The following is a 23596-nucleotide window of genomic DNA, read 5'->3' on the forward strand; positions in this document are numbered from 1 at the left end:
GGTCAGATCACGACACCCTCAAGAAGAGGCTCCGAGGGGCCGAGCGGCCGCTGTAGCCTTGCCGGCAAGACAGGACCGCGTGGAAGGCTGCGAGTCAACGCATCGGCGCGCATGTCTCACCGAGAGAATGAGTCAACTTTCGTTCGCCTTCCTCTTTTTTTGTGTGCGTGTGTCTTTGCTGTTGTAGTTGTGTGGGAGTCCTCTCTCCTCTGACAGTCACTGGCGCACAGGCGTGTTCCTGCCTCCTGTCACATCATATGACTCCGTACAGGAACAGGAAATAACTTCCCGTTAGGGACGAGACTCAAACGAAGCCTTCGCCGAGGATTAACTCCTCTCCGGTCAGTCTTCCGTCATTTAAACTCGGTGAGTAACCGTGTTTGGTCAAATCTATGAGCGGCTTTTTTTTTTTTTTTCGTGGTGTGTGTATGCAAAGAGTTGTTTAAACTTGTCATGTGAACTGCCCACCCACTACATCTTCTTCTACGTCGGTGTCTGGTGACAGCCTCGGGATACCCCGGCGCCACACTCTATTGGAAAAATCCACTTTTTTTTCATGTTGCTACCGATTATGAGAATATTAAAGATACGAATGATTCACTTCAACAAATAAAGTAGCTAAATCAACGTCACGCGCTAAATTCACACTTTGAGCTAAAAACAACAACAACAACAACAAAAAAACAACGGATGTACTGATAGATTTCCGGGTGTGTTATGGTATTTTTTTTTTTTACCATGTTCTTTGTTGTTGTTTTTTTTTGTTTTTGTTTTTTTTTTTTTAGAAACCAGACTGGAAGTCAATAATAGGTAGAAATAAATAAACAGCACACCATGAGCAACCTTTAATCCAACCCAATCCGATCCAAATGGAGTCACATTGAAAATACATTTATTTTATTTAAAACACATTACCGATAATACAAATGGTAAATCAGATGTTGAAAACAATAAAACGTCAAGTAAAAATAAATAAAATACTGGCTACCATTGAAAGGAATAAATAGATAAGACATAAAGCTTTCAGGCATTTATGCATGGTCAGGGAATTTGAAGAAGAAGTGGCTTTTAAGCAATGGTTTGGAGAAAAAAAATTCCAAAGTAGTTTCAAATCTGTCAGGTTGTTCTGCTACTGTACAGGCTCAGTCTAGTCCGTGTTCATAATGTAAAATGTCGCCTGCGAATGACAAGATTTATCTCCAAGACCTCAGTGAATGAAATTGAGTAGCATATGGTTGGATAATAAAGTGTTCTGTAGGTAAAAAGTAAAATGGTAGACAATGTTTTCTAAAATGATTTAAAAACAATAACAAACTAGCAGGTTTTTAAGCAGATTATAATGAACACTAAATTGAAAAAAACTACTGATTAAAAATTGCTTGGAGTGCCATTCCAATGAGAATATGAATATTGTATTAATACAGTCAACTGTCATGTTGGCAAACAAGTCTGACAAGTTGTCTCGCTTGTGTGCGTGGAAAAAAAAAAGGAATCAGTTATGTGGAATTTCTAGAACACTCTGTCCATTCTGAAAGTTGAGTTTATGAGAAATGATGGCGTGTGGTGTTTTTATTTTTAAAAACATGCTATTTGAACTAAAATTCAATGTGAACAGTTAGTGGGGTGTGACCATCTGCCGCAATCTGTCAGGCAGATTCTTATTATTATGTAGATCAGCAGTTTTATTCCTACTCAATTAATTAGATTAGTCATTTTAGAATGCAAAAATAAAAAGTACCAATCTTCTTCTTTTCCTTTCGGCTTGTCCCGTTAGGGGTCGCCACAGCGTGTCATCTTTTGCCATCTTAGCCTATCTCCTGCATCTTCCTCTCTAACCCCAACTGCCCTCATGTCTTCCCTCACCACATCCATAAACCTTCTCTTTGGTCTTCCTCTCGCTCTTTTGCCTGGGAGCTCCATCCTCAGCATCCTTCTACCAATATACTCACTCTCTCGCCTTTGAACATGTCCAAACCATCGAAGTCTGCTCTCTCGAATCTTGTCTCCAAAACATCCAGCTTTGGCTGTCCCTCTAATGAGCTCATTTCTAATCCTATCCAACCTGGTCACTCCGAGCGAGAACCTCAACATCTTCATTTCTGCCACCTCCAGTTCTGCTTCCTGTTGTTTCTTCAGTGCCACCGTCTCTAATCCGTACATCATGGCCGGCCTCACCACTGTTTTGTAAACTTTGCCCTTCATCCTATCAGATACTCTTCTGTCACATAACACACCAGACACCTTTCGCCAGCTGTTCCAACCTGCTTGGACCCGTTTCTTCACTTCCTGACCACACTCTCCATTGCTCTGTATTGTTGACCCCAAGTATTTGAAGTCGTCCACCCTCGCTATCTCTTCTCCCTGTAGCCTCACTCTTCCCCCTCTACTTTTCTCATTCACGCACATATATTCTGTTTTACTTCAGCTAATCTTCATTCCTCTCCTTTCCAGTGCATGTCTCCATCTTTCCAATTGTTCCTCTGCGTGCTCCCTGCTTTCACTGCATATGACAATATCATCTGCGAACATCATGGTCCAAGGGGATTCCAGTCTAACCTCATCTGTCAGCCTATCCATTACCACTGCAAACAGGAAGGGGCTCAGAGCTGATCCCTGATGCAGTCCCACCTCCACCTTAAATTCCTCTGTCACACCTAAGGCACACCTCACCATTGTTCTGCTGCCATCATACATGTCCTGTACTATTTTAACATACTTCTCTGCCACACCAGACTTACGCATGCAGTACCACAGTTCCTCTCTTGGTACTCTGTCATAGGCCTTCTCTAGATCCACAAAGACACAATGTAGCTCCTTCTGACCTTCTCTGTACTTTTCCACGAGCATCCTCAAGGCAAATAATGCATCTGTGGTACTCTTTCTAGGCATGAAACCATACTGTTGCTCGCAGATACTTACTTCTGTCCTGAGTCTAGCCTCCACTACTCTTTCCCATAACTTCATTGTGTGGCTCATCAACTTTATTCCTCTATAGTTCCCACAGCTCTGAACATCCCCTTTGTTCTTAAAAATGGGAACTAGAACACTTTTCCTCCATTCTTCAGGCATCTTTTCGCCCGCTAGTATTCTGTTGAATAAGTTGGTCAAAAACTCCACAGCCATCTCTCCAAATTGCTTCCATACCTCTACCGGTATGTCATCAGGACCAACTGCCTTTCCATTTTTCATCCTTTGTAGTGCCTTTCTGACTTCCCCCTTAGTAATCATTTCCACTTCCTGGTCCTTCACTCTTGCCTCTTCAACTCTTCCTTCTCTCTCATTTTCTTCATTCATCAACTTAAAAATAAATAAAAATAAAAAGTACCAATGAAAGAGGAAAAAGAACAATAAATTGTTAATTGATAAATTGCTCTTTCAACGAAGAATGTAAGTGAAAGAACGTTTCCTCAGTGCTATTTATAGAAAATGGGCACAATACATCGCCACATCCATCATCACACACACCTATAAAAAAACAAAGAAAACAAAACCATGAAAAAAAATGAAACCAATAAATCGTCTGAACCAGTCTTGCTAGTTAGAAAAATCATTTAAATAATGCAGCTATCCACCTAAAGCGTTAAGGATTGCAATTACAATGTTCTTTACTGTTTACGGTTAAAAAAAAAAAAAGTTAGCGTCAAGTTAAGTTGGTATTCTCGTAAAAAAAAAAAATTCAATAACAGTGTGTGGATCTACTTATAGTTTAACTGTAAAAGTACTCGATGTGCAATTTTAATGGAGGGTTGGACTTTTGGGGCAAAAGGTTCTTGCACAGGACCCCATTCAAGGCACGACCGTCACTCATTACAAGGATATTTTCTTTTATGATCAGTATTCCATTCATCCATCCATTTTCTTTGCCGCTTATCCTCACGAGGGTCACGGGGAGTGCTGGAGGCTCTCCCAGCCGTCAACGAGCAGGAGACGGGGTACGGTCTGAACTGGTTGCCACCCAATCCGCAGGGCACATCGAGACTAACAGCCGCACTCACAATCACACCTAAGGGCAATTAAAGTGTCCAATTAACGTTACATGTTTTTGGGATGTGGGAGGAAACCAGAGTGGCCAGAGAAAACCCACGAAGGCATGGGGAGAACATGCAAACTCCACACAGGATGGTCCGGGATTGAACCCTCAGAACTGTGAGGCCAACACTTTCCAGCTGCTCCACCGTGCCGCCAAGATCAGTATTATCATTTTTAATGTTCCTTGCCCTGCGATTGGCTGGCAACCAGTTCAGGGTGTACCCCGCCTCCTGCCCGTTGACAGCTGGGACAGGCTCCAGCACTCTCCGCGACCCTCTTGAGGATAAGCAGCAAAGAAAATGGATGGATTATTATTTTTAATGCTGTTGTCAAAATTGGTATTGTATATTTATATTTTGATCATGTCAATCTTACTAAAGCACGGGAGACGAATCAGTACTTCTATTAATTGTGATTTCTTTTCCCCCAACAGATATCTTTACTCTAAGTATAGAGTTTAAGTACTTTGGCCACCTCTATGACAGCCAGACAACTATAACACTTCAAAATACGACAATATAGTAAAATACAAATTGCCTGTTTTAATAGCAATAGTAACTTTGGAAATACGGTACATTCGACGCATAGAAATGACGTTTTATTGGCCGTGAGGGGAGGGGGGTCTAATCCATGGTGACGTTGCGTAAACATGGCGGCACAGCGATTTCGGGAGTCGCTTGTTATAGCTTGGGAGGAATAGCTTAATAATTTAGTCCGCCCGAAGTTGCCTTCCTCCGCCGCCATCTCTTCACGCTACGCGACGCTCGAGTGAGTTTTCATGCGGAGTGGAAAATTTTGAAAGAAACTTATTGTTAATTTAGTGTATCAGAACCTTCTTGAAAAACCAGACGGTTTGTAAATAGTGAGCGACGAGTGCCATGTAAAGGTTGGAGGGATTTTGACAGTTGCCGAGTGAGAGGTTAAGGAAAAGTTGTTTTTTTCCCGTGCGAGTTTTGACCCCTCCTTCCCGTTTTCCCATGTGCAACAGGCAGGATGAGTACAGTTTGACGCGGTCGAGCAGAAGCAGATTCGCCAACATCATGGGCATCAAGAATTGCAACTCGGCGGACGACGATGGCGAGCGGCATCTGATCAGCTCGCCGTCGTTGGACCCCCTGACCCGGAACCCCCGCACCCAGCGCTTCGTGTACGTGCTGGCCTTCTTCTCGGCCCTGGGTGGCTTCCTCTTCGGGTACGACACCGGCGTGGTGTCGGGGGCCATGCTGCTCCTCAAGCGGGAGATGAACCTCAACACCCTGTGGCAGGAGTTGGTGGTCTCCAGCACGGTGGGGGCGGCCGCCATCACCAGCCTGAGCGGCGGTTACCTCAACGGGCTCCTCGGGAGGAGGAAGTGCACGCTGCTGGCCAGTTTCACTTTCACTATCGGCGGATTCATCATGGCATTTGCCCCCAACAAGGAGGTGCTCTTGGTGGGAAGGATCATCATCGGCCTGGGGATTGGTGAGTTTTGGGATGCTGGCCTATAGTCTTGCTCAGTTCTGGAAATGTACATAGTTGGAAACTTTCCATTGGGATCAATGAGGATTTATGCAAATAGGTGTGAATGAACGCAATTGAAATTTAACTCTTAATCAGCCTGAATAAAATTGGTGTATTGTTAGGAAATGCATTTTCGCACAATCCAAACAACAACAAAAAATCAGATTTGATGCAAGTCCAGAGGTATCTCAATTAATGACTTTTTTTTCCAATTTGTGTTCCAAGTCAAAATTCGACGTATGAGCAACAAGGTTTGTATATGCTACTGCTTGAATAAAGCGGGGAAAAATAATTAACAAAGGAACTGCAATAGCCACATTTAGTGGGCAAGGGGAGCTGCCTGTATGTTTTGAATGGATGTCTGCTTGTGAGAAACTAAACCTCATTTTTTTTGTAATTACCATCAATCCCCATAAAAGATTTCCCATCTCAGCCTTCTATGCAATTTGACCAAAACTTTCTGTAAGTCGTCCCTTTGACCTAACGACCATTTTCATGGCTATACCAAAATGGTATTTTTTGGGGTTGGGAGAACACTGCACCCTTATATCACGGCTCTTTGGTCAATGGTCATTGGTAAATATATTTTTTTTTTTATTTAATTCTATCTTGACTTAGAACTAACCCAACCACTGAGGGTTTTTTTTTTCGAGATATAAGCCAGCAGACAGACACACCCTCTAAATCCCCATAAACCTTTTGGATGTACTAGCAAATTAGAATAAAATTGGTACTCACGAGGCTGAAATGAAAAATCCAGTTTGACGATGTCAAAACTAGCTACAGCACTGCAGTTAAGTACAGGTTTGTTTGGTTTTTTTCAATTGCAGATTTTTTTCACTACACAACAATGAGTACGCTAACACATTTTGGTTGATGCGTTTTGGCAACCACTTTTTAAATTTAAAATGGCTTACTTTAACCAGGATCTGCCGCCATATAGTGGCTGTGGTGTCTTTTGCACTGGTCTTTCTACCATAAAATGAATAAATAAATGCTGGCTGGCTGGCAACTTCTGCTTCTACTGGCCGGCTAGTTAGCTGCTACCATAATTTCCGGCCTACTGAGCGCACCGGATTATAAACCTCACACAGTACATTTGTAAAGGAAATACCATTTGGTACATACATAAGACGCACCTCCTGTAAAAGCCACAAGTGCCCACATTGAAACACAAGATATTTACAAAGAAAGACGGTACACAGAAAGAGTTTTCAAAGTTTTAATACCTTATCTTAGCTCAACATAGCAACAACACGGTAGCACGAACAAGGCTGGTTAAAAAAAATATATACATTTCGGTTAAAAAAAAACAGCTGCGGCAGCTACACAGTAGCAACATGGTAGCACAGCACCAACAGAGCCAGTAAAAAAAAAAAAAAAAAAGCAGGAACACGTGAGCGTGTCACTAACAGGCCCGGTTAAAAAAAAATACCAATAAAAATCACTGAAATGTGGGAGTAACACAGGAGCAACACACGAGCACAGTGCTCACAGGGCTGGTTTTAAAAAAAAAAAAAAAAAAAAAAGCATACTGGTAAAAATCACTGAGACACAGCAGCAACACGCTAGCGCAGCGCTAACAGGCCAGTTAAAAAAAAACAAAAACATACTGGTAAAAGTCACTTCCTTGGCACATATATTCCACTTAGCTTTTCCCCTAAAGTGCCCCCTTTGCGGCCGTTAGAAAAAAATGCACAAATTAGCTGCATTGACGCATAAACCGCAGGGTTGAAAGTGTGTGGAAAAAAGTTGTGGTTTATAAGGTGGAAATTACGGTAATTAGTTGTTGTCTGATGGCTCCTCCCATCAATCATTTGCCACAATGTGTTGGATGAATGTTGTAGACTTTTGCTGTTAATCTGCCGCATTCGCAGCTTTCCTTGAACGTCTGTGGAGTTGCTCGGACTAGTCCATGGGACACGGAGTTAGATGGAGATTAGCGTATTATTTGTTTGTACCTCCAGTGGACACCCTCATGCAGAAGCTGGAGATGTTCACCCCTTTGACTAAAAGTCTAACTCGTACACAGGTTTACCAAATTTGCACCCCACGCTACCAGTCCGAGGGTCTTGAAGACACATGCATGTGCATAAACACTACAATAAAATGCAGGTTTTTAAAGGCAGGGTGGGTCTTAAATGTGTTTTGATGTATTCTTCCCACCAGGCGTGGCCTCCATGACGCTCCCTGTATACATTGCCGAGGTGTCGCCCCCTCACATGCGAGGTCAGCTGGTCACGGTGATCATCGTCCTGGTCACTGCCGGACAGTTCATTGCCACCGTGGTGGATGGTGCCTTCAGCTACATGAGCCGTGGCGGTTGGAGGTATGTGCACGTCTCACCTCTTTGTCAAATCTGGTTATCACGCGCCAGCGTTTGGGCCGCTGAGTTTCGCACTTGTCACGTCAACTACACGGAGTCGTAAAGGCAATAAAAAATAAATTAGGGCCAGCCTTTTGTTAAGTGTACAGTCTCAAATGTTCTTTTTGCACGAGGAGACTCTGCAGCATGTTGGCTTCTTTCCTCCTGTCTTACATATTCCTGATTAAATGTATATCCCTTCCTTCTAACCTTCTGTTCCCGTTGCAGCAGCAGGACTCTTTGAGGCCTGAAAGTATTGGAGGCAAATTAATTTTCCCACGAGTAAACTTCTGTTCACTCTTACACTTGTTTCTTAAAATTCTAAAGTTCTTTGTAAATACTTCCTGTGGTTCAGACTGTCCAGGACAAGGCATTATTTTGATTAAATTGAAATATTTTTTGACATTCATCTGCATGAATGAGAAAAATGTAGATCACCGTCAGCTACAGAGCAGAACTGCTCCATGAAATACAAACACAGCGTGACATACTTTCAATTTACCGTAATTCCTGGCCTACAGAGCGCACCTGTTTATAAGGCTCACCGAGTACATTTGTAAAGGAAATACCTTTTGGTACAGACATACGCCGCAGCTGTGTAAAAGCTCTAAGTGCCCACATTGAAACCCGCATTGAAACACGAGATATTTACAAAGAAAGATGATACACGGAAAGAGTTTAATGCTAACGCCACGCTAGCAGTAGCGCCGCGCTAACACGAACAAGGCCTGTTAAAATAAAACTTACCGGTAAATATCAGTGAGACACGCCAGTAACACAGCAGCATCACGCTAGCGCTAACAGGGCCGGTAAAAGTCACTTCCTCGGCACATGTATTCCACCGGTCTCATTTTTGCCTTTCGCCCTCGAGTGCCCCCTTGCGGCCGTTAGAAAAAAATGGTCAAATTAGCCGTATCACCCAGCGTTGAAAGCGTGTGAAAAAAGTCGCGGCTTGTAGGCCTGAAATTACGGTATTTGTTTATAATTCATTTACAGCTTTACTAAGTCTTTAGCTTCCGACCTTCATTTGTACACCTCCCTTATGCTATTTCCTCCTCTCAAACTGTGGGAGTCAGTTTCACGTGTTTGACGTGAGACAAGAAACAAAGTGTGTGCAAGCGTTTGTCCATTAATGCCTTTTCACACCACATTTGGTTGAGATTTGGTGTTGGAAAGTTTGCGCCGACTGTCTGTTACCCCAGGCCCGAGATCCACATGAATAAACCTTTGCCAAACTCACCATTGTGTATTCATTTTTCCCGAAAGGCTCACTAATAAAGAAACTCACACAAGAGTTAGGTGATAAGCCTCACCCAGTACATTTGTAAAGGAAATACCATTTGCTACACACATATGCCACAGCTGTGTAAAAGCTGCCAGTGCCCACATTGAAACCCACATTGTAACACGAGATATTTACAAAAAAAAGACGGTACACAGTTTAACGCTAGGGCCGCCACGCTGATGTTAGCCTTGCTGCGCTAACGGTAATGCTAGCACCACGCTAACAGGGCTGGTTAAAAAAAAACATACCGGTAAAAATCACTGAGACACAGCAGGAACACACTAGCACAGCGCTAGCAGGGGCGGACTGGTAAAAGTCACTTCCTCGGCACGTATATTCTACCGGTCTAACTCTTTAACTTTTCCGCTCGAGTGCCCCCTTGCGGTCGTTAGAAAAAATGTACAAATTAGACGCATTACCGCATGAACCACAGAGTTGAAAGCGTGTGAAAAAGTCGCAGCTTATAAGTCGAAAATTACGGTAAATAATATATTTATGGACGGTATGATTCTGAATGAATGATGAATCTCTGAACATGCAATGTTGAAAATTTGTCTGCACCTAACTTTTGTGCTTGTGCACCCCCCCAAAAAAGACGAACTAGAACCTTTTTCCCCATGCATTTTACTGTACAATCCTCCCATTATAGAACTCAAAATTACCCCCCGCTCCCTTTGTATTGGCTGCGCCTTTTAACGTCACTGCGACACCGCTCTAAAGTTTTAACATTTTTCAAATTGAGCTGCTTGTGTATTGTGCTGTGTTAAGTCCTCGCGCTCTTGCAACACATACGCAATTAAGGCCTTTAATTAGTTTAATGTTAGCTTGTCATTTTACACAGAACACATTAAGACTGAATATTAATTATTACTTAAGGGACAAAGGTGTCGCACCATGTATGTCATTCAGCAAGAATATATTCTGTACTAAGAGAAAGTGACTTATGTTCAAAGAGCTGCTTTTTTTTCCTCCTGATCCTCAACAAGTTTTGATGCACCTCCTGACCAGTGAGAGGCGCTTTGCATGTGATTAGCGATGTACAGACAGAAGCCGCACTTGACCAAACAACAAAATGGTGATTAGAGCAATCGGTTGTGGAAGCATCAGCGTGACGCGAGCGACTTCTACTTTGACATCTGGTGTTTGAGGTCATTTTGGATTCCACTATAGATCTAAAACACAGGAAATTGACGACACGTACATTAACCACAATATGCGATACCGATCCACCGATCTCATTCTTACTTTTTCCAAAAGAGTGCCCCTTGCGGCCGTGAGAAAAAAATGTAGTGTTGAGTGTGTGAAAAAAGTCACGGATTGTAGGCTGGACATTCCGGTAATCAGGAGTTATGGAAATGCAAGTTTGTATAATTCATCCATACTTACATTTTCTGAGGGGCTTATCCTCACAATGGTTACGGCAATCCTGGAACCCAGCTATCTTCGGGCAGGAGGCAGGGTACATCCCTTTTGGAATGTGTAAGGAAACGTGAGTGCCCGAAGAAAACCCACACAGGCACGGGGAGAACATGTCAACTCCATGCAGGCAGGGCCAGGTTTTGAATCTCCGACCTCAAAACTGTGAGGCAGACGCTCTAACCAATCGTCCACCGCACTCCACTTAGTATAATCGATTAAAATTAATTAGGGGTATAGATTAAAGTAAAAAGGAAAACAAGTTTGTAGTGTAATTCTTTCGGCTTGTCCCTTTCGGGGTCGCCACAGCGTGTCATCTCAGATGAACGCACAAATATTTGCACAATTTTTACGCCGGATAGTTTTTGATAATTAAAGTGGATGCTGCAATCATCATACAATTGCAAATTCTGAGTGAGTTATTAAACATGGGTATTTGTATGTGGCCTCCAATCACTAATATACAATATCCTTTCATTGGTCAAGGTACATGTTGGGTCTGTCGGTGGTGCCCTCCATCTTGCAGTTCCTGGGTTTCCTCTTCCTCCCTGAAAGCCCCCGCTGGCTCCTGCAGAAGGGTCGACAACAGGAGGCGCGCCAGGTCCTGAGTCGCATCCGCGGCTGCCAGGACGTGGACGAGGAGTTCGATTACATCAGGACGAGCATTGAGGAGGAGGAGAAGGAGGTGCAGGGCCATGGAGGTGAGTAGGAGGGCGGGGGTGGGACAGGCAGCCTTGTGTCATTTTTCTTTTTGTATCTACAAGTGACCCTTAACTATTTGTGAGGGTCAGGGACCAAAAGACACAGCAGTCATAGTTAGTATAATTTTTCTTAGAAAAACTGAAAATAAAGTGGAATGTACAGTCACTGATCTGACGGGCGCAAGTCTGCACAGTCGAGCACAAAAAATCACGCGTGTAAAATTTGTTACGAGTAGAAATACATAGGTATTGAAAGATGTCGCTTATTTTGTGTAGTCTTGACCAATGTTCCCTCTAAGCTGCGCCACTGTGCAATTGACCCCTCCGTACAGGGCACTTAACCACGCCTCCTGAAGTTACGTCACCCCACGTGTGCTAACCTCAGACAAACAATTAGCAAAAATGGCGGCGCAGGAAGAAAAGACTAGAATGAAATTGTCCGATTTACCAGCTGATTTCTCACTCGCATTCTTAGCGAATAGTGAAATATCGTTGAAAAGCAGACAGCAGGGCTTCAAGTATTTCAGCGAGCGGTATTTCAATGGTATTTACGTGCATATCGACGGAGAAACCATTGATATTAGCGCGAGATCTTTCCGGAGTCAGAGGAAGACCGAGAAGCCGCATAATATAATACATTATAACCCAAAGACGAATTCGTCATTGACAGTTTCCTATTTTCGTGTTACATATCACACTTGTGTGCAGAATCTGTATGTGTATCTGTATAGCTGTTTGTGAACAACTGTATGAAGGAAAAGAAGGTGAGGCTTGATTTACGAGTTGTTTCTCTCGTTTTCTTAGTGTAACGTCACGCGCTCCCCTCAATAATTATTCTTGAATTAGTGCCGAACCTACGTATGTCCCGACCGAGTACGACAATCACTACTTTATAGTGTCCTCAAACATCCTTCCTTCAGTCTTGGTGTCTCGGTGCACGTCGAAGGCTTTTAGGACTCGCTAGTCCGGTTTAGCTTAGCTCGGGAGCCGCCGAACAGAGACACGTTTGTGCAGTCAGATCATCGCAAAATATCGCTCAACACAGATCAAGTGTGTCAATTATTCACACGTAGCTATGTTATGCAAGCGAAGAACTGCTAATTCATTTATATGAGACATGTATTGAAAATCAAATATAGGGCTTACGTCCGTGCAAACATATCTGTTCCGGTTGATGGATTCAGTTGATCATCCGGTCTTCCACATAGTTTGATCCATCCAAGGCATTTTTCGTACTCGGTCTTCTGTTCCGGTTGATTTTAGATGGATTCAGTTGATGATGCGGTCTTCCAAAAAGTTTGATACATCGAAGACATTTTTCGTACAGGGTCTTCGGTTTTGGAAAGGGTACGAATTGAACTCCACCAACTAGCCTTTCAGGATATCTATCGTCACTATTATAAAGTCCGTGACTACACCTCTTAACCATATCTATTGTTAAAGAACCCAAATACGCGATATAACGCTAACAAAAGCTATACTGGACCATGCAACGTTGTCTGAGGGAACAGCGGGTGCAAAAAGTGGCTTGGTTTATGCAGATCCCTGGCCTCTGATTGGTCAGCGACGCGGATGACGCAATTTCTACGGAGGAGTCAATTGTGCACTTGTCGCACATGAAAACCGATCCAGCGCAGTGAACCACACCCTGACGTCTTTTTTTTTTTAACATAAAAGCACACTGTCTCTGCTCAGCCTACTTCTACTTTGTAGTTTACCTGACACCGCCTCCCTCCACTCTTAAAGGGATACACTCATAATTACAGAACACACACCCGCAACTTTATATCTGATCTGAGGGCATGCCTGGTGGACCACACCCGTAACTTTATATCTGCGGGCGTGACTGACCACACCAGTACATTTTTCAAATGTGAGTGACTGAATGTAACAAGCAATATTGTTATCAACTATATAAACTGCTCCATATTGTGAGATTTCCATATTAGTCAGTACTAATTACAATAATTTGAAAATGTGTGGTTCACTTGCACTTTTTAAAAATTTTAAAAACTAAAGTACTAGAAAAATCTAAATGAAAATATATGAATCAAGCGTGAATATAAAAAAAAATTGCAAAAATATTGGAAATTTTGGTTGCATAAGATTGGCTGTTGTGATAAATTTATGCAACTTTCTTTTTCTTTCCCTAAAGCAATTTTAAAACTACAATTATATACTTGTGTTTGGGTGTGTTTTCCTGCGGTAGTATGATGTAGCGTCATCCTCTGTGCTTAGCTTTATTTGCTGTTTTGAAATTACTCATAGATTAAGTAAATAAACCTACTTACCTACCCATCTACCAATCTATCAACATCTTGGCATTGATTTGGGTACTTTGTCATGGAAATATAGGATTCTGGAGAAAAAATAAATCATGAAAATATGTTAGACTTGGGAGCAATATGGAAGGAAGACTTAAGAAATGTGTGGGTTAGCGGTAAATATTTTGTTTCCTCTCCTCCAGGCGGACTAATCATCCTGCGCATCCTCAGCTACGGGCCCACCCGTAGGGCTCTGTTCGTGGGGTGCTCCCTGCAGATGTTCCAGCAGCTGACTGGGATTAACACAGTCATGTAGGTCCTCTCCTTTTCGTGTGACGGATGTCACTTCCTGGCACCCCGTTTGAGCTTCCCCTCCTCCTAGGTACTACAGCGCCACCATTCTCCAGATGTCAGGCGTGCGGGACGAGAGACGGGCCATCTGGCTGTCGGCCGTCACCTCCGGGACCAACTTTCTGTTCACTTCCCTCAGCATCTGGTTCGTGGACAGAGTCGGACGCAGGAAGCTGACGCTGGCCAGCCTCACGGGTGAGTTGTGACTGTGCCCTACTCAACTAAATTTAACACAAGTTTATACTTTAATTGAACACTCTCTTTATTTCCAAGAGAGTACAGTAGTACTATTTTTTTATTTTTAGAAAATAGAAATGTTAAATTTCTTCATCATTTTTATTTCTGCAGTTGGAATATTTTCGGGTGTTTTGAAAAAGTAATTCTGGTTTAGTTCTTACCACTTTGACCCAACATATTCATACAAAGAATATTTTGTGTGACTTCGGTCAAATTAGGCTCTATCACAGCTATCAAACTCAAGACCCGGGGGCCAGATCCATGCCCACCGGATGATTTTATGTGGCCCGCAAAGGCAAATTATGAGTATGAACTTCCATGATTTTTGTGAACATCTGCACCAAAATATCAAAGTGTCATATCATAAATGATAATGTTGAGATAATGAAGCATTATTGTGTACCCAAGCATCAGCAATATTTTAAAAACACATTAACCTTGATCTCTAATTCCAAAACTAGCTCATAAATTTCACGTGTAAATATGATGAGGCAAAAGGTTTTCATGGTTTCACAGTCATAACGGCCCTCTGAGGGAAGCCGTAACCACAATGTGGCCTGCGACAAAAATGAGTTTGACGCCCCTGGTCTATATGGAAAAATGATCCCTGGAATGGAATTACCATAATTCCTGGCCTTCGGAGCGCACCTGGTTATAAGCCTCACCCAGTGCATTTGTAAAGGAAATACCAATTGGTACATACATATGTCGCACCTATGTAAAAACTGCAAGTGCCCACATTGAAACGCAAGATATTTAGACAGACGGTATAGAGAGTAGTAGTTAGCCGCCACGCTAGCGATGTACAAACGCGAATGTAAATGCTGCGCTAACAGCGCCGGTTAAAAAAAAAAGCATACCGGTAAAAATCACTGAGACATGGCAGTAACACGCCAGCGCAGCGCTAACAGGGCCAGACCAGATAAAGTCACTTCCTCGGCACATATATTCCACCGGTTTCACTCTTACCTTTTCTGCTTGAGTGCCCCCCTTGCGCCCAATACATAAAAATGCACAAATTAGCCGCATCACCTCATAAACCGCAGGGTTGAAACCATGTGGAAAAAAAGTCACGGCTTATAGGCCGGAAATTACGGTATTCGAGTTTTTCGATTAAGTGAGCTAACCTTAAAACAAGTAAGATATCCATAAAATCCAATTTTGCATGATTTTTTTTCCTTTTTTTTTTTTTTGTAGGTACTGCTCTGAGTCTCGCCGTTTTGTCAGTGGGTTTCTTGCTTGCAGCACAGTACTCTCCTGCCGTTACGTTACGTCCGATCGACACCCATAACTCATCCTGCGTATTATATAGGTAAAAACACACCCTGTACCCCTCTAGTAATATTCATTTTTGCCATCTTGTACGTCTGGCCTGAATTCATGCACGGTTGCTCTCTTCAGCTCCTGTGGAGATTGCATGTTGAACCCCGCTTGTGGCTTTTGCTACCGTGAGAACAGCAGCAGCGTGTTTGACTCCAGCTGCCTGCCTGTCAATCCAAAGTCCACCGGGCAATCGGCGTGGGGACGGTAGGTTGAGATAATAATGCTACATTTTGATTGACATGCTTATTTTTTTTAGAGTACAACTGCAAGGAAGGTGAGTGGTGCCGAAATGTAAATTGGTCCAAAAATTAAAGCCACTTAAGTAAGCTTTGAAAGAAATACATTTCGGCTACGATTGAAGTAATTTATGAAATTCAGTTCATTAGCTAAAATGTGAAATATAATCTTAATAAATGATGTTGAAGATTTGAAGGCTATTTCATGACATTTTCAATGTATCCATCCATCCATTCATTTTCCTCCGCTTATTTGAGGTCCAGTGATAGGGGCAGAAGGTTTAGCAGGGACTCCCAGACTTCCCTTTTCCTCTGGTCCAAAAATGAACTATCCCCCCATGTTTTATTGAAAGGATCGGTGCTGGTCGGCGCTCAGGAGACAAAGATGACACTCAACAAAAGACCAACGTTCCCAAATGCTATTTAGCCTCAATAACTGGCATATTTATTTCCACCAAATGCAAGTTCTCAAAATACAGTTGACATTGCATGAAATCAATCATATGAGCCCCTTACTTATGCCGAAAAGGTGGAGAGCCGATCACCCAGGTAGAGCTCCGCTTGTCAACCAGCTGGGCGTCCGTACGAAACCCGCAGCAGACTCTACCTGTTTGTATTCTGCATCTCTCTATTATACTTCTCAGTTGCGTTCGAGAGAAAGGGCGAGTGGCCTACCCGTCCCACCTGGCGCTGCAACGTTTGTTTCCTGATTTACTATTGACACCTAAGCGTGTCCTTCAGGCTCTGAAAAACATCTTACGCAGCCATAACTGTCAAGACATCCCACAACAATGTTCGTCTTTGGTATGCATGCGAACAAGATAGTGAAACGGTCCAGACGTCTTGACCAGAAAAACGAGTGAGTGATGCGAAAAACAAGTGAGTGTATGCATGCGAACAAGATAGTGAAACGGTCAAGACGTCTTGACCAGAAAAACAAGTGAGTGAAAAACAACTTATATAGCCATGGTTGCACAATACATTCTGGTATTCAACGGTTATGGGAAGCATCACTAATTAACACTCCTCTCACCCCAATATCTTTCAGGCAATTTTCCATTACCCTCCAAATACTGACATTTCATTTCCCCATTGCTGCCGCTTATTCAATCCGCACTAGTAGCCAGCTGCAGCTTTCACCCTACAATCTTAAAAACATGAGGAAAAATTTGCTTGAATTAAAAAAAAAAAAAAGAGAGATCAAAACAAAAACAGGATTTTGCCGTTAATGTGTAATCAAAAACATCCATCACAGTATGACAGGAACAATAGTGAAAGGACATTAATAACTTTGCATTTCTCACAACTTTGCCAGACAAAATGTTTCAATTGTTATATAATAAAACAGAATAAATTACATTATCTTTATCGATTTATCTTTATCTTGACATTGTATTTTAACCAAAGCATTCTGACACAATGGTCATAATTTTCCTAGCAATCCTTTTCTGCAATTATGTAAAATGTCAATGTCAATCACACAGGTGTGCCAACGTGACAGATGCACCGGAGGGTCCATTTTGGGCCTACAACTTCTGCCCCACATCTTACTCTTGGATTGTCCTGGTGGGCCTCCTCCTTTACCTGGCTTTTTTTGCTCCAGGTCTGTCTGCAAGCGTGCTTTTGAATCAGACCTTTTTTTTTTTTTCCACCATGCTGTAAATTGTACTTAGGCGTGGCAAAACCTCACTTATTCTCAGGGTATTAAGAAGACCAGGTTGAATGGCTTGAATAAGGATTTTAGTATGGAAGTAAATATGTGTCACCAGGATTTGAATTTGAAATGCAAAGTGATCACATTTTCAATAGTTGTATTTCAGTGTTATCAATTCAACTGGCTACAATTTCATTGCATTTCAAATTAAAATCCTGGTGGCACATATTTACTTCCACATTTTAGCATCCTTGTCTCACCACTGTATTTTAAAATATGAATCGAAAAAGATGAGGGCTTCCAAGTAGGGCTGTAACTAGTGGTTATTTTAATAATTTACTACTCATTTATTTATTTGATGAATCAAAAAACAAACAAACAGAATTTCCATCCCTTTATTTAAAAAAAGCACATTATTTTGAATTGGCAGTGCATGAAAAGGTTGGTGCCTGAAAATCCCAGATGTCTTAAAATTAAAAAATCAAACATTACTAACCAATAAATCTTGTTTCATGAACTACACTTGATTGTTGTACAACACTGTATTGTTGACCACCCCAGCGAGCAGTTCACACCCACTGAGGCATAAATAAGAGGGACTCCATACCATGAAATTTAGAACTGAAGAGGTCTCTTGGGGATTAAAAATGCCATATTACCAAACTAACTTCTTTTATTTGGAATCTATTAGCTCTATAGTCCCTCGGTAAACATGAAATATGATTTGAAATTGTCCACAGATGAGTGGATGTCAGAGGTTTTCCTGCCAAGAGGCCTGAAATTGGGCCATTCAAATTTCCCGAGCGCGTCTATGGAGCTAATAAAGAAAAAAGGCACACAACAGCAGAACAGACGCAATAATCGGGCGACGGCATATTTGTGACGACAAAGCCCCAAACACGAGTTTTTGTTATTTTTCAGTCGAAACGTGAATGTAAATTGTTAAAACCAGCCAACACAAAATGGGTCTAGAATGGGACCTTTTGTGTTTCAGGAATGGGCCCCATGCCTTGGACCATCAACTCTGAGATCTATCCGTTGTGGGCACGCAGCACAGGAAACGCCTGCTCAGCCGGAGTCAACTGGATCTTCAATGTCCTCCTGTCACTCACCTTCCTTCACATCGCAGAGCTCATCACCTATCAAGGTGACCGAATACATTTTCAATCAAGGGTTGTGTTTACCGTTACGGTTGCAAACACGGGCTAGTGTTAGAATTTAGGGTAGGAGTTTCCTGGCCGGGTCAGAGTTTTCAAAAAAAGGATTTTTGTGTTTGGGGGGGGAGGGTGGGGGTTACTTGGATGGCTTGTCGAACTTAGCGTTGACCAAATGCTTTTTCTTTCAGGCATTTTCTTTGTGTACATGGGCTTCACCCTGGTGGGCGTGGTCTTCACCTTTGGCTGTTTGCCCGAGACGCAAGGCCTGCAGCTAGAGGATATCGAGGACCTTTTCATGGGACCGTTCTGCTCCTGCGGTCACTCCTCAGACCTCCCCAATCAGAACATCCAGTACATCCGGGTAAAAGGCAACAACTACCTCCCGTCCGACAACGACGCTTCTGACATAGACTAGGTCTTGGCGGTGGGATTCGTGCTTTTCTTGTCTGGCTTTTTGTTTTTGTAAAGACTGCTGCAGCTGGGATGAAAATCACCTGCCCTCGGCGTGCGGAGGAGCAAAGATTAAGCAAAAATTTGCACTTTTCAGACAATTCTCTGCTCCTGTAATCTCCACAATGAAACTGCCACAACAAACAGAAGGCTAAGCAGGCATTCCAAAATTCTTGTAATTTCAAATATTAACAGTTTTTTTTTTTATTATTATCTAAAACAAACCTCAAAGCTCTGATCTAAGACGTTATCTCTAAATGTTTTCATTAAAATACAAAAATACCAGAAATTCATAAATCCGAATCTCCAGAGTAAGACCAATGGCGATTAGCGTGCAAAATTTTGGAAGTTGAGGGGGTGTGACATTAGGGTTTCTCTCTGTGCAGTGGAGACTGCGGATTGTTGGCTGAGCCCGGGTCAAGTAAGCGGTACTCAAGGACGACAATTTTCTTCTCGGTCAGGCTATGTTGGATGGTCAGGTCATTGGGAGCAGGAGCGTTGCCGCAGTGTAGCAGCCACGAGACGTTCTTCCATAACTTTCACTGACTGAAGTAAAAGCCGGAGGATTTCTTTAGTTTTGAAATTCCTGCCACTTGGCTGACACACCTTGTGCACTTCTTAAAGAAATGACAACGCCTGTAAAGAAGTTAAGGAAGTCAGTAGTGCAGGTATGTTCCCATAGTGAGACCCCAGCAGTCCACCTTAGCCTATCGTTCCAAAGCAGTCTTTCACGGCCTGCTCTGCTCCAATGAACCACATTGCAGAAAGTGCAGGTAGTTGTGGGTATTTTCCTAATTCAAGGTTTATAGTGTTGTGGTCTGCTTTTCCCAGTGCAAAGTGCAGACACCAGTGAGATTGCATTTTTTTTTGTGTGTCAATTTTCCCATCCCTCCCCCCTACAATAACTGGTAAAAAGCAGGTAGTGGCTTGTCCAGAGTGGTGTGATTAGATTCCCAAGATATTAAATTCAATGCCTCGGTTAGGCATGTTCACATAAAAAAACCCCAAAAGAAAAACAAGTTTGACAAACACCATAGGATTACAGTTCTTTCTCGAGTGATGGTGACTCATAGCCCTCAACCTTTACATTACAAAACAGGGCAATTGTGTCGCTAAAGGTGAAGAGGTATTGACTTTAGTACTGTGACTTTATTCCTGGTACACTCCAGCGACGTAGCAAGAGTACTGTACATTTTTCTCACCAGATTTCTGAAAAATGTATGAAGACAGGGGTAGCGTTTCATGTTAAAGTTTCAAACTCAGTTTTATAGTGTCAAAATTTGGGTTTCAAGACATATTAGGGTTTCAGTTTTATTTTTTTAGATAACCAAACTTGACAGTTATCCTGTTAAACCAGCAGGACTCTGTTACTGTTAGTACGACTTTTTTTAGTGGCACACTCTTTTGACGTGGCAAGAGTACTGCTGTGCGTTAATATTTTGTTTCCATGAACAGTTCAGTTCACTGCGGTATGAGCGGAAAGGCCAAGCAATAGTCTGCTTTTCAGAGAATTGATTTGGAAACGGAATTAATCGGAAACAGTTTGTTTGTGCCCTTGTACCTAGGTGAACTGGACTCCGCAGTGGAAAGTGTGGCTTTTGTTTTTTTTTTTTTGAAACACATTCCTGGGACACATTTTGGTGCTTGCTGTTGCACTTTATGAAGCCTTTTCATTTTATTTTAGTCTTTGAACCGACACTAAAAGCCGCTGAAATGTTTTTAGAAAAGTCCGGAATTCAGCCCGGTGGACTACGGGACGGTGGGCTTGGAAAATGGCATATCCGTAATAACTGTAAGTAAACAATTAAAAATGGAGAAAAAAAACCCCTCAATATTGTATAGTATTGAAGCACCTTGATGCAAAAAGGTAGAACCACATTCAATTTCTTGCTTTTGTCACTTTTCTGAATTGTGCCTTGTTTTATTTTCACAGCTGAAATGACCAAGTTTGTGTACGCAGCACTTTTTTCAACCCCACACCGCCTTCACTTTGCTTGGGCAGGTAGAAGAGCGCCTCTAGCTTCGACAGTCCGACTTGCTAGACCAGATGTCATGCTGGGGGTGGGGAAACTATTTTGCTCAAGGGCCTCATTTCATTTTTGAACGGGATAGATCAGCCAGGGGATTCATAGACAAGGGACATGTGTACGTAAATAGTTTACTGTAATTATAAAGTATTTATCTTTTATCGTTTTTTTTTTTTTTTGGTTGACCATTAATTGGATTATAATGAACTTTTTTAGCAAAATGAATACATTTTGAATGAATCTATTTTCATAAACCATTATTGGGGGCACTTAAATAAATACAACAAATATTACAGGATAATTTTTTCAAGAACTGAGCTGGCTTTACAGTATGCAGCACGTCGGACAATTTGCCCACTCCTGTGAAAAAGGCACTCTTTTTTTTTTTTTTCAAATTTCAAGACCACAGCACCATGCATTTGTCTTATAAGTGTTTTTTTTTTTATCAGATTTGTCATTGTATTTTCTTCTTTAATTGCCATGAAATGGATGGATTATGTATGTGTACTATTTACATGTTAAATGATAAAATAATTCCTTCAATAATGTTAGTGGGGTGGCTCATGCACAATGGAGGTTAATTAGGAAAATAAAAAGGATAGGGGCTAGCCCAAGACTTGCAAAGTCGTACGTGGATCTGGTTGGTTTATTCTGTGATTTTATTTTTAATAAAGTAATATTTATATACATCGTGGCTGTCCAATAAAAAATAAAAAGCACCAAATTTTGTGTTTCCCCGCCCCCCCTTATTGGGGGCGAGGGTGAAAATAAAATCACAATGTAAGGTGTTCTTCATTGGACAGTGATGCAATGATATTTCAAATGTAATTACACAATTTATCATATTGAATTGTAAAATATTTTTTGAGATGTTGAAGTTGTTTGAAAACCAAAATTCACGTTTTGTTTTTTTAATTATATGTATGGTTTGTAACCTCTTGTTCCTGATAGGAATTAAAATAATTTAAGATATTTGTCTGATTTCTCCACACATGTATGAAATAAAAGGAATGTTCTTTATTGTTTGGCTTGTCTTTTTCATCGAAAGGGCGTCACATCTCGCAGACACGAGATGTCAGCAAATCACCAACTTCACCAATCACCGACTACACCGAGCACTGACTTCCAATGTTGAGCTTCGTACGTGCTTGTGCATGCCCCTGACAGCACCAAGCAACCGCCGGGACAGCTTACCATAGCGATGGAACGTCAGATGAGCAAAAAAAAAAAAAAGACGAAAAAAGCAAAACCTGCTCCAGGTGTGACGTTATTTGCATTCATCATGTATAATGTAGTGCACGTTTAATTTCGTAATTTTATTGATAGTTTTATGTTCAAAGAACACAGAACATTTGTTATTGAAGTATCGGAGGACAATTAAGTCGATCGACATCATTACAAATCCATTTTAAATGAATTTAGACAAATTGTTTATTAAATGACTCCGACTGCGTGGTCCGCTGGTTATGACGTAGTAAAGTGGGCGCGGCTTAGTGACGCATTGCGGTTGTTTCCCCGCCCGCTGGCGGCAGTCCACACGGCGCGTGCGTGTGCGTTTACGTGCACAGCAGACGTTTGTTTGCGTGCGCGTTCACGCGGGCCGTGCTGGTGCTGGTACCGGCGCTGGCTTTGGCTTGCGCAGGCGCGTGGATGCGGCCGCGGCGTCGGTGCAGGTACAAGCGGAAAAAGACGTCTTATTTTCGGCGTTCTTTGCGACATGGCGGCGTCCGGCCGGCGGTAGATCTTTCCCCGTTTCTGCGTTCGAGAGGATTACGCGAGGAACCATGACCTCGGGCCAGGATGAAAGTTCGGTTCGTGTGGCGTTGAGGTGAGTCCGCGTCTGTGCATGTGCATGTGCATGTCTATGTGTATGTGACACCTGTCAAGCTAGCTCGATAGCACCTGCGAGGCAACCCAAGTCGCCAGCCGGCTTCGAACCGGGTCCGGCGGCTCTCTGCTGCGGGCCTAGAACCAGCTGTGACGGGCCGGCTGGTGGTGTTGGGCCGCGGCGCAGGTGCTTCGAGGACTATCGGGATGGTGCTCTAACGGTCGTGCTAGTAAAAGAATGAAGCTGACAGACAGAGTGACATTGACTCTTTGTTTGGAGAAGTCTTGGTGATTTGAACGCACCGATTTTTATTTTTGGAGGAAGGAGGGGTGGGGGGTTATTATCTGCTAGCCAGGTGCGTTCAAATATTCGCCAAATAATGCCACTTATTGGTGACTGTGAGGTAATAATGTCGCACACCCCTCGTCATCATGGCGAACGATGTGGTAACCGCTGGATCCGTCCGTCATTTTTCCCGTCTTTTTGTATTGCTGTTATTCCTTTGTTGCATCTATCTATCTATCTATCTATCTATCTATCTATCTATCTGTCTGTCTGTCTGTCTGTCTGTCTGTCTGTCTGTCTGTCTGTCTGTCTGTCTGTCTGTCTATCTATCTCAATCTCCCATCCCCCACCTATCTCTCTCTCTAACCACCCATCTATCTTTTGATCTATCAATCTCGAATCCCTCCAACTATCTATCTAGCTATCTATTTTTCTCTCTCTCTGCCCCTCCAACTATCTATCTATCTATCTATCTATCTATCTATCTA

General features: G+C 42.4%; 2 protein-coding genes across 10 annotated transcripts in view; both read left to right on the forward strand.

Moving 5' to 3' along the window:
• Window positions 1-274: 274 nt before the first annotated feature.
• Window positions 275-22015, forward strand: LOC133502713 (proton myo-inositol cotransporter-like). 4 transcript variants are annotated; one of them, XM_061823807.1, is made up of 13 exons: window positions 4642-4797; window positions 5018-5490; window positions 7699-7858; window positions 11082-11296; window positions 13764-13872; window positions 13943-14106; window positions 15346-15460; window positions 15550-15675; window positions 17192-17310; window positions 18356-18508; window positions 18707-18879; window positions 20692-20760; window positions 20902-22015. In XM_061823807.1, the coding sequence occupies exons 2-13, from the start codon at window positions 5070-5072 to the stop codon at window positions 20908-20910; spliced, it is 1833 nt and encodes a 610-aa protein (XP_061679791.1). In that variant the 5' UTR covers window positions 4642-4797; window positions 5018-5069; the 3' UTR covers window positions 20911-22015. The 4 variants fall into 4 exon arrangements, with proteins under 4 accessions (XP_061679790.1, XP_061679791.1, XP_061679789.1 ...); XM_061823806.1 differs by lacking the exon at window positions 4642-4797 and adding an exon at window positions 275-366 and having other exon boundaries at window positions 20692-22015; XM_061823805.1 differs by having other exon boundaries at window positions 20692-22015.
• A 460-nt stretch (window positions 22016-22475) lies between these two features.
• Window positions 22476-23596, forward strand: part of kif21a (kinesin family member 21A) — a 50808-nt gene continuing 49687 nt past the window's right edge. For all 6 annotated transcript variants that reach the window (XR_009795339.1, XM_061822365.1, XM_061822367.1 and 3 more), the window contains exon 1: window positions 22476-22823. Coding sequence is in view for 5 of the 6 variants with exons in the window: in XM_061822365.1 (XP_061678349.1) it covers window positions 22780-22823 (44 nt within the window). In the remaining variant the exon portion in view is untranslated. The remainder of the gene's footprint in view (window positions 22824-23596) is intronic.

This window comes from Syngnathoides biaculeatus, chromosome 6 (assembly GCF_019802595.1).
Source record: "Syngnathoides biaculeatus isolate LvHL_M chromosome 6, ASM1980259v1, whole genome shotgun sequence".
Taxonomy (NCBI): domain Eukaryota; kingdom Metazoa; phylum Chordata; class Actinopteri; order Syngnathiformes; family Syngnathidae; genus Syngnathoides; species Syngnathoides biaculeatus.

Bases quoted from the DNA above. Each gene is read 5' to 3' on its own strand.
- LOC133502713 (XM_061823806.1), top strand. From the start codon at position 5,070: ATGGGCATCAAGAATTGCAACTCGGCGGACGACGATGGCGAGCGGCAT. The intron at 5,491-7,698 runs GTGAGTTTTGGG...TCTTCCCACCAG, and splicing joins CATCATCGGCCTGGGGATTG to GCGTGGCCTCCATGACGCTC. The intron at 11,297-13,763 runs GTGAGTAGGAGG...CCTCTCCTCCAG, and splicing joins GGAGGTGCAGGGCCATGGAG to GCGGACTAATCATCCTGCGC.